The 19,867-nt window shown below is 33.3% G+C and overlaps 1 protein-coding gene across 1 annotated transcript in view; it reads left to right on the top strand.

Annotated features, from left to right (window-relative positions):
* The first annotated feature begins 6,971 nt into the window (after positions 1–6,971).
* The window catches only part of LOC114336350 (putative inorganic phosphate cotransporter), a 122,258-nt gene continuing 109,362 nt past the window's right edge, over positions 6,972–19,867 (top strand). Inside the window, exon 1 of the mRNA XM_028286705.2 lies at positions 6,972–7,172. Coding sequence (XP_028142506.2) covers positions 7,139–7,172 — 34 coding nt within the window. The 5' untranslated portion in view covers positions 6,972–7,138. The remainder of the gene's footprint in view (positions 7,173–19,867) is intronic.

The raw sequence follows: 19,867 nt of genomic DNA, 5'->3' as shown, positions 1-19,867 counted from the left end.
GATCTTTTCTTCAAAAGTAGATTTTATGGACGATATCTTGTCGTCAAAATCCGAAGTGACTTTAGAGATCTTGTCAGTCATCTTGCTTTCAAGGGATGAAATATCACCCGAAACTTTCAAAATATCACTAGAAACTCTATGTTCTAACGATGTAATGTCTGTCGAGACTTTGTTCTCTAACGATATAATGTCTGTAGAAACTTTCAAAACATCCGAGGAAACTTGGGAGATTTCACCAGAAACCTTTTTCTCTAATGATGTAATGTCTGTCGAAACTTGGGAGATTTCACTAGAAACTTTGCTCTCTAACGATGTAATGTCTGTCGAAACTTTCAAAACATCCGAGGAAACTTGAGAAATCTCTTTAGAAATTGACGAAATTAAAGCAGTTTGCCTGTCCTCAAACACGTAGGTTTCTGGATCATGACCCTCTTCCTGTAGTGCGATCTTCAGACGAACCACTAGATCAGCATTTTTCCCCGCTGCGTCGAGCTCACGATTTTCCAGTTCTGTTCTGAGCTCCGTAAGGCGCAGATCAGAAAGTTTCGGCTTACACTGTGAAGACATGGTCACACTCTTTATTTATTACGATTTATATTTAGTTATTATTAAAGATTCCACACTGTATTTACGCGAATTAATTTTATTTATTTCAAGTATCCCACTTCTGACACCATTTTGTTACGCGATTGACTCTACTATTTTATTTATTTATATATTTAGGCACTAAGTTTAATTTAAATAAAGGAAGACTTACTTATATTATTTTATTTACATCACTTATTTATTTTAATAATTACAAATAACACCAACTAACACATCTAATTTATTTACAAACTCAAATTTATGATTTAATTAACTAAACATAATAATTCCGATAACTAATAAATACATTTCATATCTTCGATTCGAATACATTAAGTTACGCGACGCGCTTCGATGAATGAATGACTGGCCTGTGCTCGAATCTCGGTTCTATATATACTTCGGCAGCGGTCGTCTCCGAACGCCGTGGATAGGAATGGTATTGTCTCGTAACGCCGAGAAGCTTCGGGAAGAAATAGGCCAATTCGTGAGCGGACTAAATAGTGTCACAATATTTTAAAAAACTGTCTAGCTCTTCAACAAAAGCTAACTGATCCAGTAAAAACGGAAGCGGATATTGATGCAACTGATTTATTTAGTGAGATAAAAACTTTAAAATTATTTTCATTACCTTTTCATTTCACTAATCAAATCCTCTTAATAATATTCAGTATATATTTGAAAATGTTTAACTTTATTTTTACCAAATATCACTATTTCATTAAGAATCCTTCTCACTTTAACTGTGTCTGTTGCTTCTGGTAAGAGATCATTCTCAAAATTAAAGTTGATTAAAAATAATTTGAGGTCTACTATGGTCGAGGAAAGATTATCTGGTTTGGCAGTATTAGCTATATAGCAAGAGCTCGTCAATAAAATTGACTTCGAAGATATTATAAAATAATTTGCCGATGTCAAATCTAGAAAAACGTCCATTTAATTTAATTTAGATTTAAGGTAGCGATTTCTATATTTAACTATTATATTAATGTAGAATCGAGATAGCCCGCACGACATTTTTAAAAATGAGGTCATTCTTCTGTAATGATACCTTGCAACTTCAACTTCGAAAGCGCATGATTAAATGCTACATTTTGTCAGTCCTTTTGTAGGGTGTCGAAGCATGGACATTAAAAATATCCACCATTAACCGTTTGGAGGCCTTTGAAATGTGGCTGCAAAGATGTATTCTGAAAATACCATGGACGGCTATGCTGACAAATGTGGCAGTCCTTAGGAGAGCAAATGCTACCCGCGAGCTGCTTGATAACATCAAATATAGAAAGATGGCCTATTTTGGACACGTAGTAAGGGGAGACCGGTATAATATTCTTCAACTTATTATGATGGGTAAAATCGAAGGACGCAGAGGAATTGGTAGAAAGCAGGCCTCTTGGTTGAAGAATATCCGGGAGTGGACAGGAATAAAGAAAGCAGAACACCTATTTAGAATAGCACGAGACAGAGACAGTTTCGCCATGTTAATCGCCAACGTCAAGGGGACTTGAGAGAGCACGTTAAGAAGATTAATGTTTTATTTGTTTTTTGCCATCATCAGCAAGTCAGTTACAAGAAAAACAAAATTTGGGTTCTTACAATTTCTGTTGTTTTATGACAAGTAAAAAATAAAAAATTATAGGTCTATTTCACAAGTAGATATAAAGGGCGCTAAAATATGTGTTGCACTCAGGTGCCACTTTGCCTTGGGGGCCCTGGTGGTACTTTAAACTTTAAACCATAGCTCTAAAGATGTCTTTATAAACTGAATACGCTCAGCTAAGAAATTAAAAAACTTTACACACTGCAAAAATAATTTTCTTTTCCCATTCGTTTATTTACAAGTGTATACTCGTATAGGAGTCACGTGCACCGGTCTATAATGTTCTCAACAAAAAAAATGCATATTTCGTTATCACCTGTACTAACTCATTGAAATTCATTGAAGAATAGTCTATCAGTAAATAAATATAAAAGATAAACTGTAGAACCAACACGTTTTCACAAGAAGTCACAGGCATATAGCGCTTCACGCTGGCCTAGTTTTAAAATCGATTAGGGCACCACATTGAAATCTTATTATCCAGGATTCCCATGTGAAGAGCATTTGGCTGATAGTTGTGCCCCTATCGCGCATCAGCGTGCTATAGGGGGGAAAGGGATGGCCTGGAGCATTGGAGCGCGGTGGAGTGACTCCTGTCATAGACTCGGGTTAAAACACCTCGCTCCATTGAATTGATACACCCGAACGTACTTTTCCTAGGGGTGAACATGTCTCACTGGTCGGGTTGAATCAATATGCTTGCAGAACCAACACGTTTAGTCGGTTTACTACCTTTACACTGACACTGTAATAGATCACGCGATCAGAGAAAGACAGTCAAAAAAAACAGACAAAGACTATCAAAATCCATTGAAACTAAAATAGGAGACTATCAGCACGGATTTAGAGAAGGAAGGTCAACAATAGACGCAGTGTATATAATCACAGTCAACTGAGGTATGTTACGCACATGATATCGACTTATATGTACATCCTTTTTATAGATTTCAGCAAGCCTTCGACAGCTTAACAAGACCCGACCTAATAGAAGAGAATACCTAGATATACCAATGAGAATGGAAGGATTTACTGCAGCAATAATAACAGATAACGGAATCACCAAAAATATTGAAATAGCAACTGGAGTACGACAAGGCGACTCTCTATCAATGTCACTATTTAATGTCGCTATAGAAGGAACAACAATAGCTACAGAAATAAAAGGTACAATAATTACATCGCAACTTGTGGCTTATGCTGGCGACAAAGCATTAATTATTAACAGAAACCTAAACAGTTTAAAGGAAGAATTTACGAAGTTATGTAAGGAACCATCCAAAAGGGGTATAGCAATAAACAAAACAAAATACCTACTCTGCGGAAGAAAAATTTTAGTTCATATGACAAATTTAAATATTGGTGAATATGAGTTTGAAAAGGTAGAACACTTTAAATATCTTGGGGTCTCAGTTAATGGAACTAATGATAAAAGCATAGTAATCAATGAAAGACTCCAGGCAGGAAACAGAACCTACTGGAAATACAACTTCCTCAAAGATAAGAAGCTTACTCAGAACAGTGGCGCACCCAGGGGGGGTTTGGGGGTTAAAACCCCTCCCAGAGCATATAGAAATATATATAAAGAATAGTAGAAATAACAAACAAATAGTAAAAATAACAAATCACCAAAATAACAAACGCGGCAGTGGCTCAAGAGCTTCAAAAAATAAAGAAAGGAAAAGTAGTCGCACCAGATGATATTCCTGGGAAAGTCTGGAGAGCATTGGGAGAGACAGGAACAAGTTGGCTAGCAGGTTTATTTAATAGAATTATGGAAGTTGGACAAATGCCAGACGAATGGAGAAGCAGTATACTGTATACTAGTACCTGTCTACAAAAACAAGGGAGATATACAACAATCTACAAACTACAGGGGTATAAAACTGCTTAGTTACACCATGAAAATATGGGAGAGTAATTGATAGACGGATACCTGAAGGAACCGAAATATCCGATAATCAATTTGGCTTTATGCGGGGCAGATCAACAACAGATGTAATTTTCATTATAAGACAGTTGATGGAAAAATACAGGAGTAAAGAAATAAACGCTCATATGGTATTCATTGATTTTAAAAAGCATATGACAGAGTTATCGAGAAATTCTGTGGTTGGCACTCAATAAGAGAGGAGTCCCTGGTGAATATGTAAAGATTGTGAGATATATGTATGAGGGAGTAACGACTAGTGTTAGGACAGGTGTGGGAGAAACTGATAAATTTCATGTGAAACTCGGTGCTTAGTCCTTATTTATTCTCATTAGTTTTGGACCAGATAACTGCGAAACTACACGGCAACATTCCATGGTACTTAGAGTATGCTGATGATGTCGTGTTAGTAGGAAATAGTAAAAGAGACTTAGAACAAAAGCTGGAACACTGGAAACAAGCTCTGGAGGAAAAAGGTTTAAAACTTATTAGGACAAAAACGGAGTATTCGGAATGCTCATTTAAAAGATGATGGAGTTACTACAAATAAAATGGTATCTTTGGATGGTGAAATCATTGTGAAAAGCAATAGTTTTAAGTACCTGGGATCGGTATTACAGAGTAATGGAGAAATAGATGGAGATGCATGCAGTAGAATTAGGGATGGATGGATGAAGTGAAAGGAAGCGAGTGGTGTGTTGTGTGACAGAAAAATTCCAATGAAGCTGAACGGAAAATTCTATAAAACAGCCGTGAAACCGGCTATGATGTACGGAACTGAATATTGGGCAGTGAAAAAGAAAGAGGAATAACGAATGCATGTGGCGGAAATGATAATGATAATGATTATATTGATGAGTGGAGTGACAAAAAAGGATAAAATTAAAAATGAGTATATTAGGGGAAGTCGAGGTGTGGCACCAATTGATGTCAAAATGTGAGAGCATAGGTTAAGATGGTTTGGTCATGTTCAACGTCGAGACGTTAATCACCCAATACGAAGAAAAGCTGAAGTGCAGATTCCTGGAAGGAGTAGGAGAGGAAGACCAAAGAAGACCTGGGGGGAGACGATTAGGCAGGATATGTTGGTAAAGGGGAGTAATATTGATATGACCCAAGATAGAATTGTGTGAAGAAATGCAATTAGGGAAACCGACCTCGCATAGGGATAAGGCAAAGAGAATGATGATGATGTAAAGAATAGTAGAAAAATGTAACTTCTCTCTTTCTTAACTAATTGTCTTTCACAAACAATACAAAAAAATTCGGTGCCTAAGCCAATCCCTCCCAGAGGAAAATTCTAGGTGCGCCACTGACTCAGAATACCAAACTGAAAATTTACAGGGCAGCAATTAGATGCTGTAGTAATATAGAGAGATATTGCACAGTCACTTTTGCATTTGCTGTATTACAGCACGCGTTATTTTGACAGTAGAGCATGCGTAGATGTGATATTAGGCTTACGCTGCGCTATTGGAAATAGTGCCTGCCGTTATTAAGGGAGCCGTTACGCTGTGCGGTATCCGTTGCGCTATTTTCTTTTCAGGTTATGTTTGTTGTTTTCTTTTATTCAAACCGAGTTTATTTGTAATAATTTTCTAAAATGAGTACCTCAGACAGTAGCAAACGAATCAGATTTACGTCTAATGACGATTTGTGTTTATTAAAATAAGTTTTAGATCAAAATCAATTGACCTATCCTTTCCTAGTTCAGGAAAACCTGAAGAGTACAACTGGAAAACCTTTTATTTTAAGAACACTCAAGGGATCATTTGTTTCTTTTGCTCGATATTTGGAATAAAATTCAAACCTTCCTTCCACTTAAATTTTTAAATCAAATTCTTTATTTTGAGCATGTAATAGTAATAAGTTAAATGTTCATCTCCCAGAATGTTATGAAATATGATAAACTCGATGTCTTTTTCATAATATTAGCTTTGGCCAAAATGAGAGCTTCTAAATCTGCATCAAAAATTGCATACAAATTAGACAAACAACTAACCTTAATCGAGCCGCAAAAATACCGCAACCAAAATGTTGAGCAATATCTGTATTTATGACACGTCTGAGAAATGTCAATTCTGTCAAAATAGCGCGGTGTAAATAGCGCAACGTAGGCTGTGTTAAATTTGCAATATCTCTCTCTGTCCAACACAGAAAGAGGAAGAAAGATGTAGAATCCTAGAGAGGAAAATAATTCGGAGGATAGCACTAAGCTTAGGTAATAATGAATTTAGAAAACTCACGAACCACGAAGTAAGGGAACTTTTGAAAGGAGAAGACATCGTCAGATTTATCAAGGTACAGAGACTCAGATGGATGAGACATATAGAAAGGAGGAATCTAGAAGCCATTATCAAGAAAATTACCAAATGGAGACCTGTATCATGTAGATCACGAGGAAGACAAAAAACTAGATTGGAGAACCTGATAATCGAGGACCTTAAGAAGATGGGAGTGAGAGAATGTTTAACCATAATCAAAAACAGGAACGAATTGAGAAAAATTGTACAAGATGCCAAGTCACACAACCAATTGTAAAACGTAAATGTAAATGAGAACTGATTCACCGCGACAAATGAATCGGAAGAGCCCAAAGAGGGCGGAAATCACCCCCCTAGGAGTGTAAATGCCATGATGATGATGATGAAATTTAAAAAAATAATAATAAAAAATACTCCTATATGAGGATATTCAACAGAAAATCTATTGAATACCCTCGTTATAGTAGTCACGTGCACCGGTCCATAATGTTCTCAACAAAACAATGCATATTTCGTTATCACCTGTACTAACTCATTGAAATTCATTGAAGAATAGTTCGTCAGTAAATAAATATAAAAGAGAAACAGTAGAACCACCACGTTTAGTCGGTTTACTACCTTTACACTGACACTGTGATAGATCACACTCACAGCGCGAATACGCAAACGAACAATACGACGACGACAGTTCGGGCATCGGCGCCAGTTTTTCATGAAAATCCGCAAGTTTTGATTTTTGTTTTGTGAGGACTCTGTGAAAATATGTTAACGGGATGGAGGCTGACGATTTCAAAACGTAAGTTTTTGCGACGTTTCTACACATTGTTGCTTAGATAGGTACATCGGTCGGTTTTCACTTTTCCTTTTTTGGAAAATTGCATCAGGTTATGGGTAAAAGAGTTCCGTGTGGTTTTCTAAACAGTCGGTGAGGAATTCTATACAACCAGATTTTTGCATTATTTATGGATTTTTTTAAATAGTTGCGGAGATATTGTTCCAGTTCCTTCTACAAATATTGATGTTATTAGCAGAAAAAGTTCTTAAGAACAAAAACAACTCACAGTAATGAGGTGATCAGTAAAAGATAAAAAGTATGAAATAAATATATTGTAGTAATGCTAATACAACGTTTTGACAATTTAAATTTGCTATGTTTTTCTGACTATTCCTAAAAAGGAACGTAAACATTAATAATACAGGTTTCTTTACAATATTTCCTTATTGATTACTTCTCCCTGCTTTTCCTTGATCTTCTGTAATCTACTTCTGAATTGTCATTCTATAATATGTAAAGTCTTAGTATTTTATTTTCTTTCAATCATCTTATGCGACCATACCAGATCAGTTGTTTATTTCCTATGACATCTGTTATCGAATTTCTCAGATCCACTAAAGGATTACTCTTTTTCGTTTATATATTCCTATTGATTGATTCCTGGAATCCTAGAGAGAACCTTTAGGGGAAGTCTAGGTGTGGCACCAATTGATGCCAAAATGAGAGAGCATAGGTTAAGATGGTTTGGTCATGTTCAACGTCGAGACGTTAACCACCCAATACGAAGAATAGCTGAAGTGCAGATTCCTGGAAGGAGTAGGAGAGGAAGACCAAAGAAGACCTGGGGGGAGACGATAAGGCAGGACATGTTGGTAAAGGGGATTAACATTGATATGGCCCAAGATAGAATTGTGTGGAGAAATGCAATTAGGGAAGCCGACCCCGCATAGGGATAAGGCAAAGAGAATGATGATGATTGATTGATTCCTGGAAACTCATTCTGCGAAGCTCTTAGAGCTGCTAAAGATAGAGACCAATGGAAAAAAAATGTTAGGAATATTGGAAGAAATGACTATACTTAGTAATGTGGAAACGACAAGAGAGAGAGAGATCGATTGAGTCTCACTCAATTAAAATTAAGCACTTTGAATCAATGAAACTTACAGATCATATAAATTCAACATAAATAAGTATACAGTGGGGAGAATGAAAAAATACCCATTAACGATCACATCAATCACTTATTTTGTATTTGTTGTCTTTTTCTATAAATAACAAACGTTTGTTATAGAAAAAGACAGCAAATACAAAATAAGTGATTGATGTGATGGGTATTCTTTCATTTTTCCGACTGTACTTGTAAAGCGTTGACGAATAATTTCATTCAAGGGAGCAAAATGCAAACTTTTGACGCATGTCAAAATTTTTAATGTGTTTTAAATGTATTAATTTTTTTCGAATCTTGAGAAAACTAATAAATATTTTTGAAAAATTTAAACGCAGAATGAAAGATTACATTTTTACCGAGAGCCAATAGCCCCTGAAAACTTCTATTATATTTATTTTAATAAGTTACGGGGGTGAAAATAAAAAGGAAAATTCAGTGTGATTTTAAATTGCAAATATTTCATTCAAAAGAAACTTTTTATTTATTCTAAGAGACTTTTGGCCCTCGGTAATAAAGTAGTCTTTCATTCTGCGTTTAAATTTTTCAAAAATGCTTATTAGTTTTCTCAGGATTAAAAAAAAATGAATACATTCGAAACATATTGAAGATTTTGACTTCTTCTTCTTCTTCTTCTTTTTATATAGACATTATTCTGTCTGTTTTTCAATGTGCCTCCAGTAAGTTGTCATTCCATCTTTTTCGTGGTCTTCCCACTGATCGTCTTCCTATTGGGGAACCGTCTCTCGCCGCCCTTTCTACTCTATTTGTTGTCATTCGGTTTATGTGGCAGTGGCGTGCTGGCCATATAAATAAATCGGTGCAATCACCGAGAGGCCGCGGCCTCTTGAGGCCGGTCAGATAGTTTTTTTTTCACAAAAATTTTTAGATGTAACAAAAAAAATATTTCTTAATTTCTAATCGAATTTTAATTTTGCTAATAATATTAATAAAACATTTCAAAAAAATTTAATTTTTTTAATGGTAAAATACAGTTAAATAAATTCAGTAAGTAAATGAATAATACTATAAAATATACATAAATAAGATTAATACTACAAATAATATTTATTTTCTTACATACAAGTATATTTATGGTTTTCCAATTTCCTTAAAACATGTATGTACTCTACAGAATAAAAAATGTCTTGCACATTTTTTCCGAATTATTGGAAGTATTGAAAAACGATTTAATCAAGACAAATCGCTTTATGATGTTATAAGCACTCTACAGGAGCATAAGCGCTCTACTACTTGACATAATAAAAAATGGATTACCATTAACGGCATTTAAATCGTTTACTGAAAAATTAAGAAATTTTTATCATACCATATCTGCGACTGCAATTAGAAAAGAAGTGGATTTTGCTGATAAATGGATTGTATTAAAAAAATAGGATTTTGCAAAATACTGAAATTATAGAAGATCGAGTTAATGATGAATATGTTCAGTCTACAGAAATTATTAATCTAAGTGATAATGAACATGAAGTAACAAATGACAATGTTGTTGATATCGTGAAAACTTCACCTCCGTGTGGTACTAAAAAGTATAAAGATTGTATAGCTTGCTGTTATGCTGTTTTGCATAAGTACAACTTACATCAGTGTACTTATCCAAATTTAAATAGTACCTATATAAGCATTTATTACCTAACTCTTTCAGTGACACAGAAATCTTGCGAAAGAAGCTTTTCAACGTTGAAATACATAAAAAATCAGTTAAGAAGTACTTTAACACAAGATCACTTGGAAATATTTATGCTAATGGATATAGAAAAAGAAGCTTTGTATGAGCTTAAAAATGATGAAATAACGACGAATTTGCTCAAAAATCTACTTTAATGCTTAAATTATTGGTCGAGAGTTAAGTTATTATTTTATAAAATAATTGCAAAAGAATGTTTAGATTATTGCGTTGTATTAATATTTTAAATATTGTTGAATTAAAGTATTTGTACTGTACTTGTATTTGTACTCTCTTGTATAATCGATTTGCTAAAATTCAACTTAATACATGATTGAAAAATTCTCAAAATTTTATTTTATTCAGGAAATCGTGAATTCTGCCTTACTGCATTCAATATTGGCATACACGTCATTTATTATTTGTAAAATTACTGCTTATTCTTAAATAAAAAATATAGCAAATTAAAAAAAATCATTGAGTTTAAAGTTGTAACTTTTTATTCAAAAATAATTTATATTTTTGTTTTTTTTTTATTTTATAAATAACGAATAAAACATCCTGATAATAGAAGGTGAAATCATGGGAGGCCGCTTTTCTATAAAATCACCGGGCCGCTTGAAAAGTTCCAGCACTCCACTGTTATGTGGTCGTTCCATTCTACTCTTCTGCTTTTCACCCAATTATTAATGTTGTCCACCTTGCATCTCCTTCGTATATCTGCACTTCTAGCTCTATCCCACAGCGTCTTACCATCGATTTTTCGCAATGTTTTCATCTCTGCTGTTTCTAGCATTCTTTTTGTCCTTTCTGTATCAGGTCGTGTTTCTGCCGCGTATGTCATTCACTTCGATGTTTTTATTTCATTCAGGCAACCTGTGGCTCTGTTTGCTTTATTCACCTGATCTTCCACTTCTGTTTCGAGCTTTCCGTAGCTGCATAGGGTGATGCCACGTGATGCCTAGATATTTAAACTCCATGACTTGTTCTATTATTTGACCCTCCAGCTCTAATTTACACCTTATTAGATCTGCTGTTATAACCATGCATTTAGTCTTTTTTGGGGAAATTAACATGTTAAATTTTCTAGCGGTTATATTAAATTCGTGCCGCATACGTTGTAAATCATCTTCACTTTGAGAGATTAGTATTGCGTCGTCTGCATAGCAGATTATGTTGATTAAGTTGTTTTTCTCCCATTTGGTATCCTTTTTTGTTCTTACTTTTTTTTATTATTTCGTCCATGGTCAGGTTGAACAACATTGAAAATTTTGACATGCGTCAACATTTTGCATTTGGCTCCATCCCCTTAAGTTGCTAATTAGAGGGTGATTTTCCCCATTTTTTTCCCAAAACAAAAGGAAGCAACTTTATTTTGAGCGTAACTTGCTTACATTTGATACTAGAAACTTTTTTTATAAAAACAGAAATAAAGCTTTTTTTTAAACACTTTAAAAATTTTTTAATGAGTTTTCCCCAAAAAGTGCTTCATTTATTGGTTATTTCACGTTAAAATATTCGATTTTGAATTTGACGAATATGAACCTGTTTTTCATTAGCTGTAACTCTGCCTCTGCTAGGTCTATATAGAGACCTCGTGCATGCACCGTTTTTTTAAATTTTTTTACAAGGTACATTTTTGTTAAGAATATTGTTTTCGATAAGATACTTACTTTTTGAATTATTTGCGAACAATCGTCTAACAACGTGTTCTTTTTTGTTGAAAAATAAACATATTCACTCGCAAAATATTGACTTAGTGAAAAAACTCTATAGAATAAAAGTTGTTTTGAATTTTTATTACAAGGATATTTATCTGTTGTGTATTTTTCCATAATTTGGTGTATGTTTCTTAAAGCTTCCTATTCATAAGTATCTCACACATTCCATGTTCCAATTTTTGATTAATTCATAATATGTGTCCAGCAGTGTATTATATACGTAAACTTTTCTTATAACAAATCAGTGAATGGTATGTCGATTTTGTTATAACATCTTTATGTGAATGCAATCGCAGATAAAAATTTTAGTTTGCATAATGTAATTAACAAGGAATGATGATTATATGTCGATAATTACATGAGAAATTATAATTAAGAATAAATAAATGCCTACAGCAACGATCAAGGTGAATGTATGAAAAGGTGAAATAACTTATGTGTAAGTCCAAATAAAATTGGTCAAAGCAAAAAGTACCCATTATTTTTAGCTATGATGGATTATTCACTTCTCAGAATGTTGAGAATAGTTAAAAAAAGTTTGGTTATAAAAATGCAACGAAAGATGTTTCTGAAAAGTATAATTTTATTGCAAAGAAGAATTAAAAATTTTATTTAATTAATATTCACTAATTATAAACATGTTTTAATGTATATTTTTCTTTTTTTTTTCACCTTTGTTGAATATCAGCTGCATGCCATTGATTATATTCCTTGCTTATCAGCCTTGTTTATCGTATTGTCTCAGCTATGTTACACTTCTTTTTCTTTCTGGAGTGTCATTTTACCCTAGAATCTCAACAAGAAAAAAATGGCATTAGATCTACACAGTTAGACTATACTTACAAAATTATTGGAGAAGATAAGATAAAGAAAACTAAAATAAGGATGTAGGAGGGAAAGAAACTGAAGATACAAACGATAATGGTAGAAAATTAGGTCACCTAGCAGCAATAGCTATTGCAGAAGTCATTACCACCTCCATTAGAGACGGTACTTAAAGAAGAAGAAACAGCAATACCAAACAGTTACATTATAAGTACAAACTTGAAGCACAGAAGAAAACATAAAGTAACATGGCTAATTTATTTTATTTAGCGTATGGCTTAAGAGGAAAGGAACATGTTGACGCCTGTCAAAATTTTCAAAGTATTTTAAATGTAATCATTTTTTTCGAATCCTGAGAAAAGTAATAAGTATTTTTGAAAAATTTAAACGCAGAATGAAAGATTACTTTATTACCGAGGGCCGAAAGTCCCTTAGAATGAATAAAATGTTTCTTTTGAATGAAATATTTGAAATTAAAAATCACACTACATTTTAGAAGTAAAAATCACATTATAGAAGTTTTCAGGGACTTTCTGCCCTCGGTAAGAACGAAATCTTTCATTCTGCGTTTAAATTTTTCAAAAATACGTATTAGTTTTCTCAGGATTCGAAAAAAATTAATCCACATTTGAATAGCATTGAAGCCGAAAATACGTACCCATCCCGTTAAGTACATCACAGAATATAATATACATCACAGAATATAATGTATATTTATATTTATGTATTATACAATTCATCACAAACAGATGTCCAGTTTTTTTATATATTCGATTGACCCTTCGGTTGCCATTACAAAGTCTATAGGGTCGCCTGTGTATGCTCTGCGTGGGCAGTCCTGAAAAATGTGACTGATCGTCTTTCTTGCAACGCCGCAGTCACAAGAAGGTGATGGAAGTAAAAACATGGCTAATAACTGGCATAACAAATGGCAATCAGATAGATCACATAATGATATCCAAAAAATGGATAAAAATAGTCCATAACGTCAGTTTATAATAGAGGAGTAAATGCGGATATGGATCATTTTCTAGTAATAGGAGAAAGAAAAATGAAGGTAATTAACACAGAGAACAAGACAAAACAAAAAAATGAAACTTGAAGAATTTAAGCATATAGGAACTAAGATCGCAACATAAAAATCTAGCAGAAGCAAATAATACAAAAGAAATTTGGAAAAATATAAAAGAATCCGTTTTGAATTCAGCTGAACAGGTGCTAGAGCAGAAAGGAATTCAAAGGAGGAATGGCTCTATACAAAATGCGAAACCAAAATATGGATGGAAAAATGCTGTGGATGGAAAAGTTGTTAAAGTGCCTACAAGAGAACAATAAAGACAGCGCTAAACTACACTAAGCGCCAAAATTAACGCACCACCTTAAAAATGGGACATTTTTAATGTCTCATATTTCCTAAACCTGTTGTCCGATTTTAGTGATTTTTTTAATAGGTTATAGCTTTATTCTTCAAGAATATCTATGTAATAATATTGTTGCTAAACAGATAAGTGTCATTGTATACCAGGTGTAACAATGATAGTGTGTTTTTCCTCAATGTTTGGAACACCCTGTGTAATATTCTAGCGTATATAAAATATTGAAATTAAAACTCAAATGTACCCTTAGGCTTTCTTAACATTTTGCTTTTTGATTCATTCGCTTATGTTGGATAATAAAAAAGTTAGGTACCTTAACAACTAGCAACGTTTTTCATCAATACAGGGTGTTTCTAAATAAGTACGACAAACTTTAAGACGTAATTCTCCATGAAAAATAATGACCGTTTGCTTTATAAACATATGTCCGCAAATGCTTCGTTTCTAAAATACGGGATGTTGAATTTTTTCGTACAAACTTACGATTTATTTATTGCTCTAAAACCGGTTGAGATATGCAAATGAAATTTGGTAGGTTTTAAGAAGTAGTTATTGGGCATTTTTTGGCATACAATTAAGAATTTTATATTCACCATTGGCGTGCATGCGGGTAATATGACCGGGTAATATGACCCGTATGCATGCCAATGGTGAATATAAAATTCTTAGTTGTACGTCAAAAAATGCGCAATAACTACCTCTTAAAACCCACTAAATTTAATTTGCATATCACAACCGGTTTTAGAGCAATAAATAAATCGTCAGTTTATAAGAAAAATTTTAACATCCCATATCTAGGAAACAAAGCATTTGCGGAAACATGTTTATAAAGTAAACGGTCATTATTTTTGCATGCAGAATTACCCCTCATAGTTTTTCGCACTTATTTAGAAACACCCTGTATTGATGAAAAACGTTTCTAGTTGTTGAAGTACCTAACTTTTTTATTATCCAACATAAGCAAATGAATCAAAAAGCAAAATGTTAAGATAACCTAAGTTTCCAGTTAAGTTTTAATTTTAATATTTTATATACGCTAGAATATTCCACAGAGTGTTCCAAACTTTGAGGAAAAAACACAATAGCATTGTTACACCCGGTATACAATGACACTTATCTGTTTAGCAACAATATTATTACATCGATATTCCTGAAGAATAAAGCTATAAAATATTTAAAAAATCACTACAATCGGACAAGAGGTTTAGGAAATATGAGGCATTAAAAATGTCCCATTTTTAAGGTGGTGCGTTAATTTTGGCGCTTAGTGTATTTGGATCACTAAAAGCTCAAAAAAGAAAATGCAGGCCATTGACGATTTATCAAACTTCAGAAAATTGTATTTGTTATTGTTATTTTTGAAGTTATACTTCTTTAGGCGCAATATGAGGGTGAATTTTAATATGATTAAAACCTTCAATCTGGGCGCAGTCGCATTATAACTTTGTTCTGATTGGATATTCAAATGACATGTCAAGAATTATTCAATATGGCGGCTGTGACACAGCTGTGGTTTGATTATTTATGGTTGTTGCGTTTTGAAATTTGTGGGAAAAGAAACAACAAACAAAAGTTAGTTAATAGTTATACTGCCTTTTTAAATAGTTTTCATATATATTTTTGGACTTTTGGACTATTTTGGACAAGGAAAACTCATTCTAATTTGGTAAGTAGTTTTTATTATAATCATATTGTAATTATACATTTGGATTAGGTTGCAATACATTTATTTTCTCAAGAATGGGGATTTTAGAGAGAAATCCGAAATTGGGTTCGACTTTTATTTTTAAATTATGATTTTTTGGCGTAGATTTATTTATCTAGTACTAGTAGGTATATAATGCTTTGATTTACATACTTAATTTGATTACCAACAAAAGTTCTACCAATCTTCATCTAATACTAATATATTGTTTTCTTACTGTTTTGTTATATTTTAATATTTTCTTCCACAAAAACCAAACTACATAATTTGAACAAACTACATATTAGGACTTTTCATTCACAGTCATTTGTTTCGAGCTTCTGTCATAAGTCGTATAATCCGTGTATATTAATATTATACACAGATTATACAACATATGACAGAAGCTCGAAACAAATGACAATCGATGAAAAGCCCTATTCAGAACAACTGTCAAACAGTAAAACGTTCAGTTACCCTATTTTTCCACATGACAAATAATGTGTTATTGGATGAGTGAGTCTAGGCTTCGATTACGAATCAAAGCGCCCCCAAATTCGCGGGTTCGAATCCCGATGCAAGTTTTTATTTTTTTATGCATTTTATGATTGTAAGTATATTTGTTATGTAATTGTTTTTTTTTTCAGAAAATGCGTATTTAAAATTTTTGCCAACAATTATTATCGTTCAGAAATCATTTTTTCTTTGTGGCATTTTTCAATGTGTTTGTGTGCGTTTTATTCTTTTATTTTTTTTAGTTTTTGGTATTGTCTTAAAAAAAATTTTTGGAAAGTAGTAAGTATTAAAATTAGTTTAATATTTAAATAAAATATAAATAAACTGTTTAAAGTATTATATAAAGTATTATATCAATTATATCAATTATATCAATTTAATTATATCAATTTATTATTATATAATTATATCAATTTAATAATTATATCAATTATATCAATATAAAGTATTATATCAATTTCGTTAAAATCACATAATATGTAATAGAAGTATAACTTCTTACGTGCGTACAAAGTACACACACATTCTTTTTTTACTCTATGTTAAGCTTTGTCCATAAAACTGTATAATTTTCAGTGACAATAAAGCATATTTCTATTCTATTCTATATAACTTCACAATAGATCATGGGAAACATACTTCATGGAACTATATAAATGCAAAGAAATCAAAACCTAAAAAGGAAGAAGATACAACAGAAGACACGATAGATAATGAAATAAGAATACCATCACATGATGAATATGTACAAATAATTTAAACAATTAAACATAATAAACCCCCATCTTCTTCTTCTTCTTAGCCTTCTATCGTCCACGTTTGGACATAGGCCTCTCCCAACTCCTTCCATCGGTCTCTATCCTGAGCAACATATTTCCAATTCGTTCCGGCTACTCTTTTAATATCATCAACCCATCTCATCTGTGGTCTTCCTCTCGGTCGTTTACTTTGGTAAGGTCTCCAATGTTGTATCGTGGCATTCCAACGTTGGTCTTTTTGTCTAACAGTGTGGCCTGCAAAGCTCCATTTAAGTTTGGCAACTTTTGTTGTTATGTCCTCGACTTTTGTTTTTGATCTTACCCAGTCGCTCCTCTTTTTATCTGACAGTCGTATACCTAACATTGCTCTTTCCATAGCTCTTTCTGTTGTAGCTAGTTTATTCATATTTGCCTTGGTTAGGGTCCAGGTTTGACACCCATATGTCATGATAGGAAGGATGCACTGGTTGAACACTTTGGTCCTCAAATATTGATGTATTTTGCGGTTCTTAAGTATCCAACCAAGTTTTCCAAATCCTGCCCATGCTAGTCTTGCTCTCCTATTAATTTCCGCACTTTGGTTTTCTTTGTCAAGTTTCAGGATTTGGCCTAGGTAGATATATTCCTGGACTTTTTCTATCTCACTGCCATTTATAGTTATGCGTCTGGGGTCATCTGTGTTTGTCATTATTTTTGTTTTCTTCATGTTCATTTTTAGACCGACGTATTGGGAGTTGCCTGCGAGTTCCTCTATCATAATTTGCAGTTCCTCGAATGAGCTCGCTATAATCACAATGTCGTCAGCGAATCTGAGGTGATTTAGCTTCTTGCCATTAACGTTAATGCCATAGGTTGACCAATTTGTCGTTTTGAAGACGTCTTCTAGTGCTAGGTTGAAAAGCTTTGGCGATATTACGTCTCCTTGTCTCACGCCTCTCTTAATAGGGATGGGATTTGTATTTTCGTCTAGTTGTACTATCATAGTTGCATTTTCATATATATTATGTATTAGTTGTCTATATCTCGAATCTATTCTACAATTATTAATAGCTTGTTCTATGGCCCACATCTCGATACTATCAAACGCCTTTTCATAGTCTACGAAGGCAAGAAATACGGGTAGTTGGTATTCATTTGCCTTCTCTATCAATGTTCTCATTGTCAGCAGATGGTCTGATGTACTATATCCTTTGCGGAAGCCAGCCTGTTCCACTGGTTGGTAATTGTCCATTTTGTAGGTCAACCGGTGGCATTAAACATTAAACCCCCATGGCCCAGATAAAATTCCCAACAAGATGATTAAGATTAAAAACGGGAAGGGGGAATTATATAATATGGAAAGCAGAAAAAATTTCTAAGGACTGAATAAGAGGTAGAATTATACCAATATTTAAGAAAGGAGAAGAAATAGACTGTAACAACTACTTATAGAGGTATATCTCTTCTGAGTACAACATACAAAATTCAAATACCCCTTCTTAGACGAAAACTCACTAAATTTACAGAGAAAAAAATTGGGGACTGGCAGCAAGGATTTAACGAGACAGATCTATTACAGATGCGATCCAGATAATTACGGAAACAACCGATTAATGTCATAAATGACTATGGATGGATCCCGAGCTAAAATACCAGAAAAAGGTAGCAAAAATACAATTTTAATAGAAACAGGTATCTCGAAATATCGCAAATGCAAACAATGCAAAATTCAAAACATTAACAAGTGGATAAAAATAAGAAAAAAAAACTGGAACGAACATTTAAATCGAATGGAACCAGATAGATTAGCGAACATCTGTAAAAACAACAAGCCGTATAGCAGAAGACCCATTGGAAGGCCACCGAAAAGGTGGAAAAACAATGTACAGTCAACAACCACTGAAACAGAATAAGAGGCAGACAAACAGGAGTAATCCTAGCTCAACGAAGAAGAAGAAGAAGAAGAAGAAGAATAAGAAGAAGAAGAATAGAAACAGGAGTATGACAAAGCGATTCCCTGTCAACAACACTCGTTTACATAGCTGTCAACAATACTCTTTTACATAACTGTGAACAACACTCTTTTACATAGTAGTAGAAAGAACAGTCCAGACCAAGGGATTTAAAGGAAATATAGCTCACTTTTGTTTCTAAAAGAAGATCATTTAAAATATTTTGCAAAAAAAAGACGAAAAGAACAGATAGAAAAGCCATTAAAAACATAGATGAAGACAAAATGGTAAAAAATTTCTACCAAGAAGTTAAGAAATCCAGAGAAACTAAAAAGAATAATACAAAATATTACACCTGCTTTGTTTACGTTCTGGGACACTTTCAATCCCTCTCTAAAATATCTCTTAATCCCCCAGTTTTGAACAGGGTACTCCTTTCTATTTTTATTATATATTTCATTTCCCAGTCCTAACATAAAAATGTCATATGTATGGAGAATTCTACGATAGTGTCGCATTTAAAAAAGGGTTACATTTGAATATAACATGTAAAAAATTTGCATTTTATTTTTGTCAATTATTTCTTTAATTTCAACCACCAAAATTATCCAATAATGTACCAAAAACAATAATCATTAAATAATTGATATAGTCTGCTACCCTACTTTTAAAGACCATTAAAAACAAAACACGTGCAAATGTGCATTTTAAAACGCCTTAATAATGATCAACTTCATCTCGTTGAACAACTTTCACTCTAGTAAAAATTGATCTCGTTTTTTTAGTTTTATAGCACCTACTCATACAGAACCACATTTAGCCCCTTCACCTTTTTATAAATGACCTTAAACTCAGATAAATACATTACATAGGTATATACAAGGTGGTATGATATTGAAAATTAGCAGGGTACTCTAAAAGTAGTTGTTATCATCATCATCAATGGTGCTACAGTCCTATAAAAGAGCCTCGACCTTCCTAAGTCTCTTCCTAAGTCAGTTCTATTCATTTTTAACTGTTGGCAATTTGCTGCGCCTATTTTTCTACCATCCT

The sequence above is a fragment of the Diabrotica virgifera genome, chromosome 8, assembly GCF_917563875.1.
Source record: "Diabrotica virgifera virgifera chromosome 8, PGI_DIABVI_V3a".
NCBI lineage: Eukaryota > Metazoa > Arthropoda > Insecta > Coleoptera > Chrysomelidae > Diabrotica > Diabrotica virgifera.
Note: the sequence above shows the minus strand (reverse complement) of the source record. Positions and strands in the feature narration are given on the sequence as shown.